The sequence below is a fragment of the Canis lupus genome, chromosome 13, assembly GCF_003254725.2.
Source record: "Canis lupus dingo isolate Sandy chromosome 13, ASM325472v2, whole genome shotgun sequence".
Lineage (NCBI taxonomy): Eukaryota > Metazoa > Chordata > Mammalia > Carnivora > Canidae > Canis > Canis lupus.
In genome coordinates, this window is record NC_064255.1 from 29,615,562 (window position 1) to 29,636,218 (window position 20,657).

At 52.4% G+C, this 20,657-nt stretch overlaps 1 protein-coding gene across 3 annotated transcripts in view; it reads left to right on the plus strand.

The window, feature by feature from the left end:
* TG (thyroglobulin) overlaps positions 1-20,657 on the plus strand; it is a 249,203-nt gene that overhangs the window by 22,278 nt on the left and 206,268 nt on the right. For all 3 annotated transcript variants that reach the window (XM_025450469.3, XM_049092761.1, XM_049092762.1), the window contains exons 11-19: positions 2,383-2,622; positions 6,088-6,225; positions 6,597-6,674; positions 7,221-7,333; positions 9,790-9,892; positions 10,882-11,082; positions 15,317-15,529; positions 17,045-17,199; positions 19,086-19,242. In XM_025450469.3, the coding sequence (XP_025306254.3) occupies positions 2,383-2,622; positions 6,088-6,225; positions 6,597-6,674; positions 7,221-7,333; positions 9,790-9,892; positions 10,882-11,082; positions 15,317-15,529; positions 17,045-17,199; positions 19,086-19,242 (1,398 nt within the window). The remainder of the gene's footprint in view (positions 1-2,382; positions 2,623-6,087; positions 6,226-6,596; positions 6,675-7,220; positions 7,334-9,789; positions 9,893-10,881; positions 11,083-15,316; positions 15,530-17,044; positions 17,200-19,085; positions 19,243-20,657) is intronic.

Below are 20,657 nucleotides of genomic sequence, written 5' to 3' on the forward strand. Positions count from 1 at the left end.
AAGAGGCATGGAGAGTAGACCACCCGGGGGCACATGACAATCCGCTGGGAAGCAAGTATTAGAGTTTCCACCTGTAGGCAGTGTTTTATCTTTTCCTTCTAAAGGTCTGGTTTTGATTTTGCAATTACATATTTTTAACAGCTAGGACAGCTGAGCAAACTGTACCTAGTATATTATTATAGTCATGCTTGTATTCACTTTCCACATAAGAAATAGGCATATTTTGGGGGCATACACTCAAACTCTCTTATTGATGGGGCATGTTATCCAAAGGGTTTGATGACCAGGGGTTAGGAGCTTTGGCACCCTAGGTGTGGTTCAGCAATATTAGCATCATTTCAGGAAGTTGTTAGAAATTTGGAATCTTGGACCCAACCTGCTGAATTGACACCTGCATCTCTCCAAGCTCCCCAGGAGGCTCTGGTGCTCCCTAAAGCTTGAGAAGGACTGGCCTGGAGGACACAGTGCTAGTTCTACTAGGGACTTCAGCCCTGTTTCTACCACCTACTATTTTGTGGCCAGAGTCACCATTTTGGTTTAATCAGTAAGGTCTGCGTTAGGTTGAATAACTCCCTCAAAGTTTATTGTGAGCCTTGTAAAAGGTAATTGATGTAAAGTGCCAGGTCTGGTGCATAGAATGTCCTTCCTAAATGGCCGAATAATACAAATGACCATAAATAATGATGTGACCGGTAATTTCCTATCCATAAACAGGGCAGGGGGCTCCTGCCTCTGGGGGCATGAGGTCAGCTCCTGTCCATATCATAATCTCCAGTCTGTTTGAAACCCTGCTTTCTTTATTTAATATGCAACTATGGACAACTACTGTAAACACTGTGCTGTATGATGGGAAGATAGTCGTAAAAAAGGCATGGGGTCTGCTCTACAGGGGCTCAGAGACCAGTAGGGGTACCTGACATGTCATCATGTAAATAATAAACAGAAATGCTAGGGCTATGAACATAGGAGACCAATGGAAGATATGCCTAGAGATTGGGGCTACTCACTGGTTGGGGAGTTGGATAAAGATTTGCATGGCATCAGCTTCTGGATTGTGAAGGATGTTTGCCCAGCCAAACATGGATGGCAGGCCCTTCCTCATAGAGGAAATAGTATGTGCCAAGTCGGGGTAGCTGAAAAAGGGTCTGCTGTGTTGGAAATGATCAAGGTCATTCCCATTCCATTCATGGGAAAGGTCAGTGTGGTAGGAAGGAGGGTTTGGGGAGGGAGTGATGGAAGAAGAAGGTAAAGGTAAATTTGGACCAGATTTTAAGAGGTCTTACCTGTTAAAAAAACAATCTTCAATGTCCAATTACAGAATTTTCATTCTACTATGGAAGAAATGGAGAGCAAGCATAGATTTCTAAATAGGGGTTTTTGCTTCAGGGATTCCCAATCCTTGGCATTGGTATAATAGATCATTTGATCAAGAACATCCACAGAAAGCAGTAATGTCTTCGAACTCCAGAAGTCGGGGGTTTCTGCTGATTCCATGCTGTCAAAAGAACTCATTGAACACATTCACTGTTGAATTCACAAAGTGATTGGTCGTGAATAAATATGGCCAGTATGACTTTTGTTAACAGTGACATTTTCAAAGATAACATGTGCCATACACTGTGCCAAGTTCTTCAGCTGCAACACCTCATAGAATAATTATTAAAACCTTATGAAGAAGATGCCCCAGTCATCCCCATTTCACAGATCATAAGACTGAAGCTCAGAAGAGCTAAGCACATTATCCAAAATTACACAGCTAATTAGTGATCAAGTTGACATTTAAATCCATGTTCTTAGAGCCATGCTCTCTTCTCTTTGCAAGAATAATTCTCTAACCTACAGTGCTTCCCTTCAACTTTTGATATCCATCCATCCATCTGCTTATCCACTCCCCCATCCATCTAGCCATCCATCCGTCCATCCATCCATCCATCCTTCCGTTGAAGGCAGCTGGTTAGGATCTCTAGTTCTAGAGTCATACTGACTAGACTAGAATTTTGAATCAACTACTTGCTAGCTAGGACTTTAGCTACCTGACTTTAAGTTATGTGACTTCTCCATGCCTCAGTTTCTCATCTGTAACACACAGATAAGAATACTATCTTATTGGGTATTGCATAGATTAAATTAGATTATTTGTATAAATGTGCTTGGGATAATGTTTGGTGTGGCACAGACATAGCTTTTGCTCATCTCCTTACATAGCAGGTCCTCTGTAAATGTTGAATGAGTGAAATTGTAGAGATGAGACAGAAGGAACATTCCAGGCTGTAAAAAGGGCTGGGTGAAGGAAACAGCTGTGGCAAACACGTGTGCATGCACATATGTGCATACCCTTCAGAGAGGGCGAAGTGTCCAGCCGTGTTGTCTTTATTCCCCTAGGTCCTGGTTCTTGTGAGGAGGTGAAGCTTCGTGTCCTGCAGTTCCTTAAGGAAACAGAAGAGATCGTCCTGGCTTCCAACAGTTCTTGGTTCCCTCTGGGAGAGAGTTTCCTAGCGGCCAAAGGAATCTGGCTGACGGATGAGGAGCTCTCCCTTCCTCGACTCTCTCCATCCCGGGAGACTTTCTCAGAGAAGTTTCTGAGTGGAGGCGATTATGCCCTTCGTTTGGCAGCTCAGTCTAGTGAGTGTCACGCACATCTGGTTTCTTATTCCATCTCGTTGGGGAAGCAAGGGCTGGAGTTCAGTTGCTCTCCAGTCCTCCTCAGGACTTTGTGGCCTTGGTTTCCCAGGTTGGTGGGTCCCTGGGGAAGAACAGACAAGGTGGTTTTGGGTGCCAGTCGAAGATGGCACCTCTCCAGTATATTCACAAGTCCACCAGCACAGCTGCTGGGGGGCAGGTCCTTCATATTGCAGATGGTACCGGCAGCCCACCATGCAGCCAGATATTCTGGCTAGAATGTGAGGGGACCCAGCCCAAAATGGTCATGGCCCGTTCTGAAGCTTCCCCCTACTTCCACTGGGGAAAAAGGAGCGGAACCTTTATTACAGAGAAACTACTGGGTTTCGGGCCCCTTCCACACGCGGTCTCCTCTAAACGTGACAGTAACCCAGAGAGCGTGGTAAGCCACCTGCAGGAGCATCGTGCTCAGAGAGCCGACAGTGCTCTAGCCCATGATAGCAGCTCGACATTACTTGAAACCCGCCCCCGGCCAAGCCCCGACGGTGCTCAGGGGATGACCAGGCCTTGGCATTTCCTGCTCCATTTCTTCCATGAGAGCAGTGCCACACTCACCATCTGTGATTCTTTTCAGACACAGAGACTGGGGTTCAATCACATGCCCAAGGTAACCCAGTTCAGAGCTAGCAGAGCCTGGATGGTTGGGGACCTGGGCCTCTGATCCCTGGTGCCCAGAGCTGGGGCTGTCTCATCTCAGAGCCCCCATTCTTCCTCCGCCACCCATGGCCTCTGTGGCAGGAAGGTCTGATGTCTCTCCCAGGTCTCTCACTGACACCACACCAACTGGGCAGTGACGTCCTCTACTGCGAGCATCCCGAGTTCCCCAATTCCCTGTCTGATGATCTCAGCAGATCCCTTGTCTGGGGTTCCTTGGGCTTAGGTCACACAACAGTAAAGCAGTGCCCCCTCTGATGACATCTGTGCCAAGATGAGAGCCCCTTACTCCTGCAGGCCAGGGCCTCCCTGCTTTTCCCCCCAGGGATGTCTGCTACTGCCGCCTGGGGAGGGGGACTCAGGGGTCTTTGCTCTGTGAACCCCAGTGAGAATCTCCCAAATGCCATCTTTGTTTTTTGTGTCTCTGCATGCAGTTGACTCTTTTGGAACATGAGACACCATGTCTTGCTCATCTTTATATCCCATGGGGCCCAGCACCATGCCTGACAGATAGCATGGTGAATGGAGCCTGGCGAATGTGGCTAAGCCACGCTTCTTGTTTCTTCTGTCCCCACTTCCTTTCTCTTCCCACCCCTCCCCTCCCCTACGCCCAGACACTTTTTGTCTCTGTTCCTCAGAGACTCAGGGATTTCTGCTTTTTTTTTTTTTTTAAGATTTATTTATTTATGAGAGACAGAGAGAGAGAGAGGCAGAGACACAGGCAGAGGGAGAAGCAGGCTCCTCACAGGGAGCCTCATGTAGGACTTGATCCCAGATCCTGGGATCACGCCCTGAGCCAGAAGCAGACGCTCAACCGCTGAGCCACCCAGGTGTCCCCCGCCCCCCACCTTTTTTTAAAAGAAGATTTCTGCTTTTGGCAAGAAACCAGTTATATTCCAATTTTGTTATCCCTGGGCAAGCTTGGATATCATCAGAGGGACACATGGGACTGATGCTCCTGCAGTTGTGAGCACTGGTTAGGGAGATTTTAGAAGAAGGGGAGAAGCCCTTGTCGGTGCTGTAGAGATGGATTCTTTGAACGGCATGATGGCATTTTTCTTCAGAAATCAAGTTGAGGAAGTTCACCCCTCAACTAGCAGTGCACTCTGATTTTGCATGTCTGAGGCGGTAGTGAAAAGAGGAAGGGTCCACAGAGAAGGACCAGGGGAGCTCATTTCTCTGGAATCCTTTGGGATGAGAGGAGGCATCTCTAATCTTGCAGAGGAGAGGAAGCTCTTTGTGTGTAGACCTCCAGGTCCTGCAGAGTCTGGGGACTGAGAGCCCAGGACCAAAAGATTTGAAGGATCACAGGGTGTCTTTGGCCAACAACACATGGTAGCAGTGTCCTCGGACCTAAGGAGGGTGAGGGAGGGGCTTGGGAGTCCTTTTACACAGCTCTGCTTGGCATGAGCCTGGAGCTCAAGTTATTTTGATATAAATGTGACAGTTATCTTGTTGGGGAAGTATTCAAGCCATTTCATCGATGGGGAAACTAAGGCCCACTTGCTCATAACCGCTAAGATCACTCATGACAACCAAGAGGTGCCATGTCAGGATTCAGGCAGAGGCTTGTCAGCTTCATGAGTTGTGTCCCACACACCAGGCCACTTTCTGGGTCCTGGTCTCTTCGAGGGGTTCTGACCATAGGCTGCTGGTGTCTCCTCTTGGGAGCCATGAGCCCCTTTCTCAGAAGGTAAGTGGGGAAGATGTGCTCCAATGTGAGGCCGGCCATGGCTCACGGGGCTGCCCCAAAGTGACCCTGTGGCTGCACCCCCCTCCCTCCCCATCCATCCTGAGTACCAGCAGGAGTGAGGGGAGGTTGAGAAGGCACCGACTTGAGAAAGGCTCTAGGGGACAGTTCTTGGCCTCTTAGGAGGAAGATGGTGCTGGGGACAAATCAGCTTAGGGTAGGGAGCTGTGAGCCCCAGTAACAGGTACGATATCTAGTATATCAATAGTGGGGAGTGCGGCGGGGGGAAGCCAGGCAGGGCAGGGGACTCTGAGCACTGAGGATGGTGCCATTTGATGGCAGGGGTACCCCCTGGGAGTCACTTAGCCTGCCCCACTTCCCCCTGTGAGCCTGGGGTAAGCTATGCCCCACACCTGCACCTCAGTTTACCACTTGTCGAGTGGGATGAGAGAACCTCTCATAGAGGGTTGCTGTGAGGATTCATTTAGCTAAAACATATTTAGATTGTGCTTGGCATGTTCGTAGTGAATGTTGAATAAATGCCATCTGTGATCACCACCGTCTCACGGGCCTGAGGACACGTCGCTTACCTAATCGGCTCCATATGAAAGTGATTTGCAAGAGGACAGCAGTGACTCCTTTGAACTGTGGCCTATATTTTTTGTTTTTAAAGGACAATCTGATGTGAGACGCCTGGGTGGCTCAGTGGTTGAGCATCTGCCTTCGGCTCAGGGTGTGATCCCAGGGTCCTGGGATTGAGTCTCCCATCAGACTCCCTGCAGGGAGCCTGCTTCTCCCTCTGCTCGTGTCTCTGCTTCTCTCTGTGTGTCTCTCATGAATAAATAAATAAAATCTTTAAAAAAAAAAAAAAGGACAACCTGGTGAGTGCCTTTCCACTGTTAAGGACTCTCTGTCCTATTTAACAATATTTGTCACATCAAAAAGAAGGCCCCCTTATGTCAGCACAAGGCCATGTGTGGTCCTTGTCAGCAACAGAGCCCACACGGCCGAGGCCCTTCCAGGTTGGGGGCTCACATTTCTGCTCCCCTCTCTCCCACCTCCAGCCCTTGACTTCTATCAGAGACGCGGCTTTCTCCTGGGGGATTCCACACGGACATCTGCGCTTCTGCGGCCTGTCCCCTACGTGCCCCAGTGCGACGTGTGGGGAGGCTGGGAGCCTGTGCAGTGCCATGCCAGGACAGGTGAGCGGGGATGGGCACCCAGGGGGAGAGCGTGGAGTGACACCTCCCTTTTCATTTGGAGCAGAGGACTCTGCACTGGGACCAGTGAGCTGGACTCTAGGCCCCTCTTTGGCATCTGGTGGCAAATCCCTTAGTGGACTTTGGTTTTCCCATCTGTATGATGGGAGTTGGGACCTACCAGCCTGAAGGTCAAGTGGGTCACTGCTGGATGGATCGGGATGTGTGACTGTGGACAGTGGTGGGCAGGGGGGAATGGAAGGGGGGCTTGCTGGCACTGCTACGAATGCATAGAAGGAAAGTTGTGGGTGAGACACCTGGGGGCACGTGCCTCAGTGCACTTCCTGAACTTCTGACCCCTGGCTCTGTCCTAGGGTACTGTTGGTGCGTGGACGGCAAGGGAGAGTACGTCCCTGCCTCGCTGACTGCCCGTTCCCCACGGATCCTGCGGTGTAAGTGAGGCCGGAGGAGCAATCCCGCCGAACCAGGTGGTGGGCACTCTAGGCCGGCGGTGACAGCTGTTACCCAGCCTAGGGATGCTCGTGGGTCAGCCCCCGAGTGCCCTCAGACTAGCCCCCGAGGGCAGCCAGGCCACATTTTCCCATATCCCCAAGCTGGGAAGACTCTCATGGTCTTGGCTCTGCCTGGTCTGTGCACCCAGCTTCCTGGGTGGAAAGACTCCCCGATGATGAAGAGCCCGGAGTCCCCTTCCCACCTGCCCCCAGGGCAACTTCGTCCATTTCTGCAGGCTGCCAGTCTGACAACCGTCCCACAAGTGCCCTAGAGGCCAGCCTCTCTCCTGGGGCTCAGACCCATGTCCTCAGTGGTCCACTTCATATCTCAAGGATGACCCTGCCCCACAAGGGTCTCTGTCCCTGAACCATGGCCCACTTCTCCGCCGAGGTTCCAGCACTCCATCTACGCCGGTGCAGGGCTCGGACGCCCCCGGCCTGGCATGCACAGCCAGTCAGTTCAGAGCTTCTCTCTCTCTCTCTCAGGCCCCACTGCCTGTGAGAAATCTCGAGCCAGTGGGCTGCTTTCCAGCTGGAAACAGGCTGGATCCCAGGGAAACCCGTCTCCAAAAGACCTGTTCATCCCAACCTGCTTAGAGGTAAGGCTCTGAAGGTTTGAGATGATGGGAGTCAGAGCTTTCTCCCACACATCGAGGATGAGTTTTCTCATTTTCAGTAGACTTGTTTTAGTTAAAAACTCACAGGTAGTTCTAGGCCTGGGCTTTTGTCTTCACCCTGCGTGCGGCCCCTGGCTGTGTGACCTGGGGCAATTTACCTACCTTCTTTTTTGTTTTTTTTTTAATTTTTTATTTATTTATGATAGTCACACAGAGAGAGAGAGAGAGAGAGAGAGGCAGAGACACAGGCAGAGGGAGAAGCAGGCTCCATGCACCGGGAGCCCGATGTGGGATTCGATCCCGGGTCTCCAGGATCGTGCCCCGGGCCAAAGGCAGGGGCTAAACCGCTGTGCCACCCAGGGATCCCAATTTACCTACCTTCTCTGTGCTCCACTTTGCTTTATTTTGTCCTAAGACTGGGGCGTGTTTTTATCCTGCCTACTGCTAGGATTGCTTTGGGGCCCCAAGGAAATACCTCCCATGAAAACTGTCTGCAAAGCATCTGCATTTTTGTAGTTGTTGCTGTGCTTTTACCTAAAGTCATCTTGGCTGCATTGCTGTGCCCATCGTATCTGTTTCTTCTTATAAATGGAAGACATAATATTGCCCTTCTCAGTTGGCTGGATGAGCACAGGAACTGATGTGAAGCTCCCCGAGAAAAAGGATTCTTGCTGGAGTCTTAACCACTTCCTTGCCGGATGATGGCAGCCTCTACTCAGCCCCCCGGGGGGTTTCTGGAAGCCAGATGAAATCAGCCTTGTAGAAGTTCCTCAGACTACAAGTCAATGAGCAGAAGTTTCCTTATTATTATTTTTTATTGTTGTTGCTGTTTGGCATGTGGACACGGATCCCAGCAGCTACTGAGCTTCATAGGGAAATTAGATTATTTAGCTTTTCATCTTGGGTAACAACCTCCTCCTGCTGGAATTTCTATTCTGCTCCAATCCTGGGTACCAGGGTCAGCCCATGCAGAAGGAGAGGTAGCAACCACAGCTTCTGATGGAGGGAGAAGCAATTCGGAGCAGGCTCTGATTGGGTGGTTTCTCACCCTGCCTCCTGTGGAGGCCCCAGGGGTTGGGGAACAGGACCCACACCTTCTACTGATCCAACTGGATGGCTGTGCCTTTGACCCAAGTCCCTAGGAAAAGTTAAGTTAGTGACTGGAACGTTCTCAATGTTAAGCCTTTATTCTGTAAAATTTTCTTCATCCTTCGCTTGGGTTTGAATCTTGCCTGTATAACTTACAAGCTATTCAACAACCACAGGCACCTCTCTCTGGGCCTCTCTCTGTAGAATGGGGGACAGTAGGGTCCCCACCTCCTAGGGACTAAGTGACACTCTGGGCATGGGGGTGATTGGCACAGAGTGGCCCCATGGTTATGTTCTCTGTGAATATCAGGTGTTATTACAGTCATTTCTTGCCCGTGGACAAAGCACAGCAGAGAATGAAATGAAAAGTAGCCAGGGATGCCCGGGTGGGTCAGTGGTTGAGTGTCTGCCTTCAGCTCAGGGCGTGATCCCCGGAGTCCTGGGATCAGGGCCCACATTGGCCCTTGGCAGGGAGCCTGCTTCTCCCTCTGCCTATGTCTCTGCCTCTCGGTGTCTCTCATGAATGAATAAAGAAAAATCTTAAAAAAAAAAGGTGGCAAGCAGAAGCTCAGGGAAGCATTCAGGGACAGCCAGGAAGCTGGTAGGCAGCTGATTTTCTGCCAGATGTGGGAGAAATGACATTTCTCTACCATCAAGAGCTCCTAGAAGGAGTGTGTGCAAGCATCAATCTAGTCCTATCTCCTCTTTTTTTTTTTTTCTCCAGAATCACGACCTGAGCCAAAGGCAGATGCTTAACTGCTGAGCCACCCAGGTGTCCCATCCTCCTTTTATTTTTAGTTGAGAAACTGAGTCCCAGTGAATAGAAGGGCCTTGCACAGTGCTCCCCAGCTGGTCCCAGGACAGCTTGGGAGAGGAAGACCCAACCAGATATGATCTGGGCCTTCCCCTGATTTCTTTATTCTCTGTTACATTTGTTCCAGACCCCCTCTCTTCTCAAGGTGCTTGTGGAAAATCATCTCTGGAAAGGGGGGGACCTTGGTTCAGGATGGTGGCTGGGCTCTGGGGCTGTACGGGTTTAGTCCCAGCCCGGCTCTGCTTCTCTGCCTATGGGATGTTGCTCTGACATGACCCCTCTCTGATGCTCAGTTTCCCGCACCCTGAAAGGAGATAACTGTGGGCCTGGTCTCATGGGGTCGTGGTAACCACCAGTTCAAAGAAGGGATGTCAAGGGTCTGGAGCAGGATTGCGTCTTCCCCACTTGACCTCTCTCTTTCTGGAGAAGCCATCACCAGTGGTTTCGAAAGGGACGTTCTGGATGTCTGTCCACTGACCTGCATGGGCTGCAAGAGCATCTTCCCTGGAGTGACGTGGCCTTGGCTTTGTCTCAGACAGGAGAGTTTGCCCGGCGGCAAGAGTCAGAGGGGGGCACCTGGTGTGTGGACCCAGGCTCGGGGGCGGGCAGGCCCCCCGGCACGGACAGCAGTGCCCCGTGTGAGTACCTGCCTCCCCCTCCCCCTGCCCCAACACCTGCCGTGAGCACCAGCTCCAGGTCCCAGCTCCGCGGCTCCCCGGGCAGTGGGGGCCTCTACCCTGACCGTGCAAGAGGGGCCGTGTTCCCTCACCCCGGGGATTCTCGAGAGAAACACACGTGGCAGGGGGTGGGCCGTGCTCTGTAGCCAAGAAGCCTGGACCAGCCTGGTGCTGGGACTTTCTCGGGGGCGCTAGCTGTGCCACCTGGTCCCTGGCCTCCAGCCTGGCCCTGCCCTGTGGTTTCCATGGTGACGTCCAGAGGATGTCCCTAAAGTGCAAATGTGCTGATGTCCCTCCTCTGCATCCCTGGGATCCTTAGGGACAAGCGGCTCCCCGTGGCTCGTCGGCCCCTGGGTTTCTGGCTCCTGCACCTTCCTTGGCTTCTCTTCTTTCTCCCATCTCTTGCTCTTGGGACCCAGGTGTTATAAACTATAGTCAGACTTTTCCAGAAGGAGGACACTTTTCCCCCACAACCCTCTGAGCTCAGCCACCTGCACTACGTGTCCACCCCCCTCCCCTGCCCCGGCCTAATTCCTACTCAGACCACGCACCAGGTCTTCCAGGACGTCTTCATGGCCTCCCTTCCAAGTGCAGTGCTTTTCTGCAGGCTCGCAGACTACCCTGCATAACGTCTGTGGTCCCCTTCTCACGCTCAGCTATAATTCCATCGTATACTGTTAAATCTCCTTAAAGACTAAACTCCTTGAAAGCAGTACGTGCGTGTGTGTGTGTGTGTGTGTGTGTGTGTGTGTGTGGAGGGGGTGTGGGGATCTGACCAAGGCCCCGTCTTGGCCCTGTCCTAGTCCAACACCTCACCCAGTGGGGAGACAGCCCCAGAGCCTGGAAGGCCCTGCAGGTGGTGGCAGCAGGTGGTGCTGGGTGGCAGTTGGGAGCGGTGGGTGGTGGCAGGTATGTGGGCCAAGGCCCATTTGGCTTGTCTTTGTGTCCAGGCCCGAGCCTCTGTGAAGAGCTCTCGAGTGGGACCCTCTCCAGGAGAGCCAGCTCAGGCTATAGCCCAGCCTGCAGGGCAGAGGACGGAGGATTTTCCCCCGTGCAGTGTGACCTGGCCCAGGGCAGCTGCTGGTGTGTCCTGGACAGTGGAGAGGAGGTGCCTGGGACCCGCGTGGCCGGGAGCCAGCTGGCCTGTGAGAGTAAGTTGTGACCCCTGGAGGGGCTCCCTGGGCTGGTGGCAGGGGTGATGCTCATCACTTCCTTTGCTCAGGCTGAGGAGGACTCCCAAGGCACCAGAAGAGTGGTGGCGGGAGGGGACACAGGAGGGGCAGGCGGGATGTGGTTGCCGTTGATTCTCATGATACCAAAACCTGTGTCTACTTCCTAAAAGTGCTCAGCCCTGGAGCTGAAGTCAAGGGAGGGTCTGTGCAGGGATCTCCGGAGCTGGCACCTCAGAAGCTCGGGTGCTGGCCTGCTGGGGGCTCTGGGTCTTGGCTCCCCATCCTCTAGTGGGGAACGGGGCCTGGTGGCAGGCTCTCCGTGGGTCCACCCCAGCTGGGAGGCTTCAGAAATTAGTGGAGGCGTTCATTTGTTTTTACTTTTAGTTCAAAACATTCTTTTGGTATCAAATATTGAAATATATATCATTTAACTATATATTAGAATATTAAAACACATGATTACAGATCAAAATATATTACCTGATTCTCAGTTACTTACCTTTTATTTCTCCTATATACTCAAGCCGTAGGACGTTATAGCCGCCTTAAAATTTATATGTGAGCAAGTAGCTTAGAATCAGTGAATTCCATTTCAGGACAGTAAAGGGAGATGCTGCAAAAATATTTATTGCAAATTCGGGCATTGCGTCTGGTAGGAGTGAGAAATACTGCGCTGTGAATCTGATTTTAGTGCAGTTGCCTTTCCTTCGCTGTCCTTATTGGTTGATTGCTTTATTTTAAAATTTCATAGTCTGTCAGCAACATTCTGGGACTGCGGAGATGTTTCGTTAGGCATATATATATATATATATATATATATATATATATATATATAGTGGGTTATATGTGTCAAAAGAATTCCTGTGGATTTATATATAAATATATATACATATATGTATATATATATGTTTATTTTCATAAATTTTAAAGATTTTATTTATTTATTCATGAGAGACACACAGAAAGAGGCAGAGACACAGGCAAAGGGAGAAGGAGGCTCCTCGCAGGGAACCCAATGTGGGACTCGACCCCAGGACCCCGGATCATGGTCTGAACCAAAGGGAGATGCTCAACCACAGAGCCACACAGATGTCCCCTCTATTTATGTTTGTAAAGAAACGGGGAGCCCGTGAAAGAAGAGTGGGAAGGAAGAGCTGTCTCCTGTCTTTGTGGGCCTCCTTCCCTTTTGTGTCTTCCCCTTCCTGTGGTGTGCCCACGCCTTTCCCCACACGCCTTTCCTCCCAGGTCCCAGTGTGTCCCTCTGCCCAGAGCCTGGACAAGGCAGGACCCCATCAGGCTCATCGCTGTGGCCCTCAGAACCTGTCACCGTGCACGGGTTGTAGGAGGCGCTCTGCGGGTCTTTATGGGCAGGACGCCTTGCCCTGTGCTTCCCGCATAGGTGCAGTGTAGCCTTAGTCGGGGTGGAAGCAGTCGACATCCAGACTGCTTGGACGGATCCATCCATCCACATCTGAGAGTGGCCCTCAGTGTCTGGGACCGAGGAAATAGACCGATGGGTCCTCTTCAGGAGCAGGTCTGGGAGCACAGCTCTTGTAAGGTTTGGGGAAGACCCTATACAACGTGGCCCTGCAGGATTCCATGACAGCAGCTCGTGCGTCAGAGATTTACCTGCTAGGAGGTGCTTTTCACATCACTCATTTCAGCTTCGCCTCCCAACGGTGTAGATAAATAGAACAGTCCCATCTCCCTGTATTATGGAAGACACTTGTGACCATGCCCAAAGTCACACAGCTAGCAAGCCGGACAGCCAGCATCAAGAAGGGTGGATCTGCAGAGCGTGGAGGAGGAAACTCGGGTGTGGGGGCTAGGCTGACCTGAATGTTCGTCAACGCTTCCACCCCCTCGCTGGGTGACCTCGGGCTGGTCCCTTAACCTCTCTGGCCTCAGCTTCCCAGTCTGTGCAGTGGACAGGGAGCCCTGTAGCAATTTCTCGAGTCATTGTCAGGATTCATTCAGATAGTCTCTGTCAACTTCTCAGCCTGGTGGTTCGGAGCACAGCCTCAGGGGACTAGGGCTCAGGCCCCTAGGACTCAGGGCAGAAGGATTACCCTCCCCGCGCTCACCTGTGGCCTCACCTGTGCGGCGACAGTGGCAACAATCCCACCTCACAAAGTTGCTTTGAAGGTGAAATCAGTTCAGGGGAGGCCCTCACGGCAGCTCCAGCACACGGTGACCGAGCTGAGTGTCCCTGGGCAGGTCACTTAGCTCCTCTGAGATGACCCCTGCCGGAGCCAGAATAGAGCCGGGCCCTTGGAGATATCGGCGGGCCATTGTAACACCAGTGTGGAGGGCTCCAAAGGGGATATGCTGGTGCCTGGGGAGCACGGAGGAAGGGACAGTGGAGGGGGTTCCCATCTCTGAGCAGCACCCAGGAAGGGGAAGCGCGGCCCTTGCCTGCCACGGTGGCAGTGAGATTCAGAGGACCTGTGCCCAAGGGCTGGCTCTGTCCCTCCAAACCCTCAAAACTCAGTTTCTTCATCTGTAAAGGGGGGATGATAATACCAGGGCTGCCTACTTCACGGGCTTGTCTTGGTGCAACGAAATATTGACCATGACGGACTCTTCTCATGACTTTGGAAATTCCTGGCGACTCTCAGACAGGATGGCTGTGGGAGGCTTACCCTTGTGGCGTGCCAAATGCTCTTTCTTTGTTCTGAAAGGGTTCATTCACACCCTAAAATTTCCAGTGCAGGCACTAATGTAGTCTTCTTGGGGTTATTAATAATAATAACGACCAACAGGAACGGCCACTTATTACATGCCAGTGGCTCTTCTGAGCTCTTCACATGCCTTAATTCATTTTGATTCACACCGTCCTTAGGAGGTGGGCATCATTGCTGCCCTCGTCATTTTATGGGTGAGGAAACTGAGTCACAGAGGAGTTAATTAACATGCTGTAGGATGCTCAGGTGGGAAATGATTGAGCCAGGATTCAAAGCCTGGCAGGCTGGCCCCGGAGCCCACAGGCTGACTCTGGCCGTGCCCACAGACACCCGGCACTTGGTGAGAGCCAACTCCATAAGCCCACTGCTGATCACTGCAAAGCCTCGGCCCGAGCCCCACGTTGGTATTAAAAGAAAGCCAGGCCGTACCCTGGAGGTCGGAATGGGTCGCTCTCCATCTCTGAGGCCCCACGCCCCCTCGAATCACATCGCAGATGTCAAAACCAGACAAGCACCGGCAGCAGGGGCTGTGCCCGAGAGTGACCGAACTAACCCCCTGCTCAAGTATGACAGTGTCTCACTGAGTGTGTCCTTTCATTTACTTGTTCGCCCACTTATTTAACACATATTCCCAGAGCTTGTGTTATGGGAGAACAGAGGAGAGCCCCCCTTTCCTGCCATGGCTCCGCGTGCTGGGGAGAGCAGTGTGCGGACGATGAGTCTTGGATGGTAGACAGCAGGAGGCCTGAGAGCTCGCTACGCCCACCTGCGAGGGCCACGAAAGGTGGTAGAAAGCAGGAGATGCTGAGCTGATGATGGAGGGTGAGAACAGGAGCCCTGTAGGCAGCTGGGCAGGGAGCCCGATGCGGGACTCGATCCCAGGAGGGAAGGGCTTGGGGTGTGCAGGCCGGCTGTGTTCGGGGCTCAGCAGTCCTGCGGAGGCAGAGGGGCTGGAGGGGACGAGACCAGAGGGGGACGGCGGGCCAGTGGGTCCTCAGGGCAATTGAGAGCCATGTCCAGCTTCCCCGAGGCTTCTCTGCCGGCAGTGGAGCCTGCGTTGGCTGTAGGAGCAGAAAGGCGGCTGTGGAAGCTTCTGTAGGTAGCAGTTTGGGAACAGGTGGCTGATGCCCAAATGAAGGGGGTGCCCTGGGGATGGAAAGTCAGGAAGGTCATCAGCAGGCCTCGCTGGCTCTGGGCAGAGGGCATGGGACCGTCTGGGAGATTGCCACGTGTCAGGCTCAGGATGCCACGTGTTGAGCTGGGGACACTGAGGTGGGAGCAGACCCGGCTGCAGGCGAGGAGGTCTGGCATGCTGGCTTTGAGGTGGAGAAGACCAGTTGGGAACTGGACTTGCTGGTGGGAAGGAGCTCAGAGGCTCCACGCAGGAGACGGAGATCTGTGAGTGGTTCCTGCTCAGGAGTCTGTTAAAGCAGAGCGGATGGGGTCGCCCAAGAAGAGGGGCGGCGGAGGGGGCAGGGGTCAGAGCCCCCTTGTGCAGGTGGCGCCTACAGTGCCCTCTTTCCTTCTAGGCCCCCGGTGCCCACTGCCGTTCAACACGTCGGATGTGGATGGTGGAGTGATCGTGTGTGAGCGAGCCTCGGGCCCGGGAGGGGCCCCCGTCCAGCGGTGCCAGCTGCTGTGTCGCCGGGGCTACCGGAGTGCGTTCCTGCCAGGGCCGCTGGTGTGTAGCCTCGAGGAGGGTCGCTGGCTGTCACAGCCGCCGCAGCCCCAGGCCTGCCAGCGTGAGTGTCCCCCCAGCGCCCTGCTTTCTCCTGGGGCTCGGGGCCAAGCACCTGCATCTTCCCCGCCCGAGGGTAGCATTCCCGTGGTAAGCCAGGTGGCCTCAGGAGCAGGAGAGAGGCCCCAGGGAAGCACGTTCTTCTAGAAGGAGCAGATGTGCTTCAGAGACTCCTCTGGTTAAGCTTTATTTGGGGCTTCTCTGGAGCAATCTGCTCCTTGGGAGAATCTGCCCTCTTGTTGGGCTCTCCTGGGATAGCTTGGCTCCAGGAGCATATTCAGGAGGTAGGTGTTCCAATGGGCATATTGGTCACTGTGGGGTTGACATACTCGGAGCTGTTTGCCTGGCCTCTGGGAGTGACGCCGACTCACCAGCCTCTCCCCCGGGTCCATCTGGGGCTCCAGGCTAGTGGTTGGCAGTGCTGGGGCCTGGACCCTGCTCCTGGGGACATCAGTTTTGGTGGCTGTGGGTCTGGGCTGTCTGAATATCGGCCGAGTTCCTCTCCTGCTCGCCCACTGTGCCTGTTTGCATGCCCACACGGCTGTGAGGCAACTTCGAGCTCTGACTGCAGCTGCCTTGGCTGAGGCTGACCATGGTTACTCACAGCCTGGCAGGGCAGGGGCGGGTGCTGGGACCCGGCACTGAGTCCTCCCAGGGCCCTGGAGGGGTATCTGAGAGAGAGACCCAGATCCTGGGACTGTCACAAGGCTCTGGGTGGCTGTCAAAAGACAGTATTTATGGAAAAGCTTTCTGGGATAGAAAATGGTATCCAGAGAGCCACCTGGGTGGCTCAGTTATTTAAGCATCTCACTCTTGATTTTGGGTCAGGTCATGATCTCAGGGTGGTGGGATCGAGCCCTGCATTGGGCTCTGTACTGGGCATACAGCCTACTTAGGATTCTCTCTCTCCCTTTGTGTCATCCCCGCCCGCCCTAAAAAATGTAATCCAGAGAAAGGTCAATGTGATTCGAACAAATAAGTGGTCTGTCCACCTGCCTGTGATGAAGTGGCTTAAGCTGAGACTAAGATCAGGCTTGTCAAGACTGGATCTAGAGCAGGACACTTGGGAGAAGAGGGACATGGGTCTTGAGCTCTTAAAGTTGTGTGCAGGGCCACTGTGTATGACTGTGTAGGCTGTGCACTGAACAACCTTAGAGTATGTCTTTCGTATAGTCTGTGGTGTCCCCGCTTCACTGGCGAAATCATAGTGGCCCCGTGTGAAAGTGAGAGAAGATGGAAGATTTTCCAAGAAGAAGGTCCAGGACCCCCAAAATGTAGAGCAGCCTGGTTTAGAGGCTGAGGCAGGACTGAGCTTGCCAAAAGGGTGCTAAGTACTTTCAGAGACAAGCCGTCATGCCAGGAAGTGTTCAGACTCCGAGTACGACGGTGTGGATGGTACTGCTCGTGTGGTCTAAGCTACATGAGGGAGGATTCTTTGTGCAGAGGATAAACCAAAGGAAAGAAAAAAGTCCCACGGGTCTGTTGCCTGCGTCTGCTGACCTCTGGCGCTCACCTGCAGGGCCCCACCTGTGGCAGACCTTTCAGACCCAAGGGCAGTTCCAGCTCCAGCTCCCGCCAGGCAAGATGTGCAGCGCCGACTACGCGGGCTTGCTGCCGGCCTTCCAGGTCTTTCTAGCAGACGAGCTCGAGGCCCGTGGTTTTTGTCAGATCCAGGTATGTGGCTGACCTTCTGCATGAGTGGGGGTGCTTGGGCTGGGCTCAGGGCTCAAATAGACCTAGGGTTCAGCTCTCACTTGTTTTACCCATAGGCAAACAAGAAAGTACTTTGGCCAAGGCTGGTCACGTAGTGGCGGGGGTGGAATCCGTACTCATCCCTGGCCATCCTTTCTACGTAGAGATGTTAAACCAAACATGCGCTGAGCACCCATGATGTGCCAGGCACAGTGCGGTGTTGGCATGGAGTAGCGATCTTCATGGGGACCCTATTGGTACTCCCGTTTTGTGGATGAGGGGGGTGAAGCCCAGAGTGTGAACATGGCTGTCCAGAGTCACACAGCTGGGAATTGTAGAGCTCAGCAGATGACTTGAGGACAGAGCTGGGCAGCTTGTGTAGTACGACCACCACCTTCAGAGGAAGAGCCCGGGAACAGGGTGCAGGAAGACTGAAAGGCCAGCATGTACTCCCTGAACCACTGTGCCAGACGTGTCTTTAACAAACCCGCTGGAAGGCCTTACGGATCCTCCCTGGAAGGAAGATAGCGTGTGCCAGCAGACAGGCCTAGTACCATGAATAATGAATATCAGAGTTTTTCCTATAGACGGTAAAGGCTCCTGTGATTCCAAGTCACAAGTATTCAGGGGAGAAGTCTTTAGAAGTCCCTCAATTAGGGGCACCTGGGTGGCTCAGTTGGTTAAGCATCCAACTCTTGATTTTGGCTCAGGTCATGACCTCAGGGTCCAGGGCTCAAGCCCTGCATCAGGCTCTGCACTCAGCAAAGAGTCTGCTTGAGATTCTCTCTCTCTCTCCCTCTCCCTCTGCTCCTCCCCTGCTCATGTGCTACTTCTCTTTCTCTTTCAAATAAACATATCTTAACCCTCCCCCCCCAAAAAATAGCCACTCAATTTAACAAATTCTTGTTCTGCCCCAAACTTGTCATCTCAAAGAGCAGCCCAGTTTTAGCACCTTATGCTAAGAATTTTGGAGAACATACTTTTTCACAAAACCAACTGCACAGAGTTGTGATTCTAAGACAAATAGAATCATAGATTGCCCCCTTTTATCCAAAGAAATGTACTTGGCAACAATAGCAGTAATATGTATTAATTACTGAGCCCAGGCTGGGTTCCTGGTGTGTGCTAGAAGCTCTGTATTCCTTCTCTCTCATTATCATAGCACCCTGCTCAGTGAGCATCAGTAGCTCTTGGTTTATAAGTGTGTGAACTAAAAGCTCAGTGAGGCTCAGTAAATTGCCCAAGATTTCACAGAGCTAAGTCCAGATCTAGATTTGGACTCTAATTACACCAAATTTGCTCGTCCGTTCCTTTATTCTCCCATTTAACAAACATTTGGGTGCCTATCACAGGCTAGGCATGGTTGCAGGCACTGAGCACTGTCAGCGACAAAGTCAGACCATAAGGTGGTCAGGACAGGTTGTAATCATATACTAACACAATAGGGAAAAGGAGTCCAGCCTGGACCGGACTCAACTTTGATTTGTACCCAGGTGACTGGCCCCCTCGTGTTCCTCTGAGGGGTAAGGAGAGTTAGTAGAGCTTTGGCCCCTGGGGTGGGATTGGAGGGAGGGTTGGGGGGAGTAACATAAGGCATGGGCGCATTCTGGAACCTGATGTGGGCTCAGCTAAGCTGTCTTCCAACTCTGTTCTTTTTTTATTGTTTGTTTGTGTGTTTGAGAGAGAGCAGGGAGGGGCAGAGGAAGGGGAGAATCTTGAGCAGGCTCTGCGCCCAAGTTGGGGCTCAGTCTCACAACCCTGAGATCACAGCCTGAGCCAAAATAAAGCGTCAGACACCTAATCATCTGAGCACCCCCAAGCCCCAGCCACTCTGTGTTCTTGAGCTAAAGGCACCTGTCTCCATGTAGGCAAAGACTTTGGGGACCCCCATTTCCATTCCTGTCTGCGACAGCTCCACGGTGCAGGTGGAGTGTGTGACCGGAGAGCGTTTAGGAGTGAATGTCACGTGGAAGTTGCACCTGGAGGATGTCCCACCGGCCTCTCTTCCTGATTTGCATGACATCGGTACGTTGTGCAGCTTCTCTGAGGCTCTGTTTCTCCATCTGTCAGGGGGAGCCAGTGATGCCTTGTGAGGATCTAGCGAATTCCATCCCTGGCCGTCAGAGGAGCCAATGGTTAAAAATGTATATAAAAATCAATAGTGTCCTGCTAGTAGCTTACAAGAGTTAAGCAATAGCACCCAATTGCTTTTCTGTGGATAATTTCTAATTCTTCTCTGGATTTCCCAGGCACAGAGGGGGAGACAGGTGTGAAGAAGGGGAGGGTGGGGGCGAGTGGCAGATCTGAATTGGTTTATAATATATGCTCTGCACCCTTGCAATTATAAAATGTCTCAGACCACTTAAGCTGTTTAAACCCATTCTTACACCGTGTAAAACGGGGCAGGTGTGTGAATGAACTGAGAGAGTAGAAGGATGCAAGATGGAGGAGCAGTGTGGACGTTGTGGCTGTGCCATGAGCCAGTGTAGACATAACCCCTATTGCTGACCAGGGGGTGGGGAGCCCCCTTTGCTCTTCTACAATCCAGCAGCTAAACACCCAGGGTCAGCGCTGGCTGCAGCTGGGCCTCTGTTCTATGAGGGGGAGCATCTGGAAGATGCTGCCAGAGTGTGACCCTGAAGGGGGCTGACTGAATCTCTGTCATTCTGCAGTCCTCATGGCAATAGTATCCCCCAAACAGCTTTAGGAATCAGGCGTCCTTTTCTTACTCCTCTGGAAAGACCCTGGAAGATTCAGGCTCTAGATTTGCAAAATTTTTGATTTGCAAAAAAATCTGTGATTCTGCAAAAGAAGGAGATGTTTATTCCTGGCGTCCATGCTGACGACCATGGTTTCAGGCCTTGGGCTGGCTCTACGATGGCCTGCCGCAGCATGAAAGTTCATTGTGTGCGGGAATCTGTCCCAGCTCCAGATGTGACGCCCCTCTGGTTTCTTCCTAGGAAATACGGGACCACAGCTGGAGGCCTCTTTAGCATTTAACCAACCACTGACGTGGAAGGCTGTGTTGCCTCCTGGAGGCTAGGCCTTCTCTTTGAGTGGTCCCGTTACCCATATTTGCTCTTATAATCCTCACTCACTGAAGAGAGGCATTGCCAGCCCCATTTTGCAGTTGGGGAGATGGAGGTGCAGAGATGGTGGCTTGCCAAACGTTGGGATAGTTGTGTATCTACACAGAGCCCCTTCCAATAGTGGGTGAAGACATGATATCTTGGACCAGTGGGGTTCATGATGATGCCACAGAAACGACAGGATCCAGGGATCTGGGTTAAAGTCCTAGTGGTGCTTCTGACTCCTGTATAGGATTGGGCTAATCTGTCCTCTTCTATGGGCCTCAGTTTCTCCCTCTGTAAAACGAGAAACCAGGTAATGCTTACATCTTCCTTCCATGTAGACATTCTAGGTGGTTCTGGCCCTTGCAG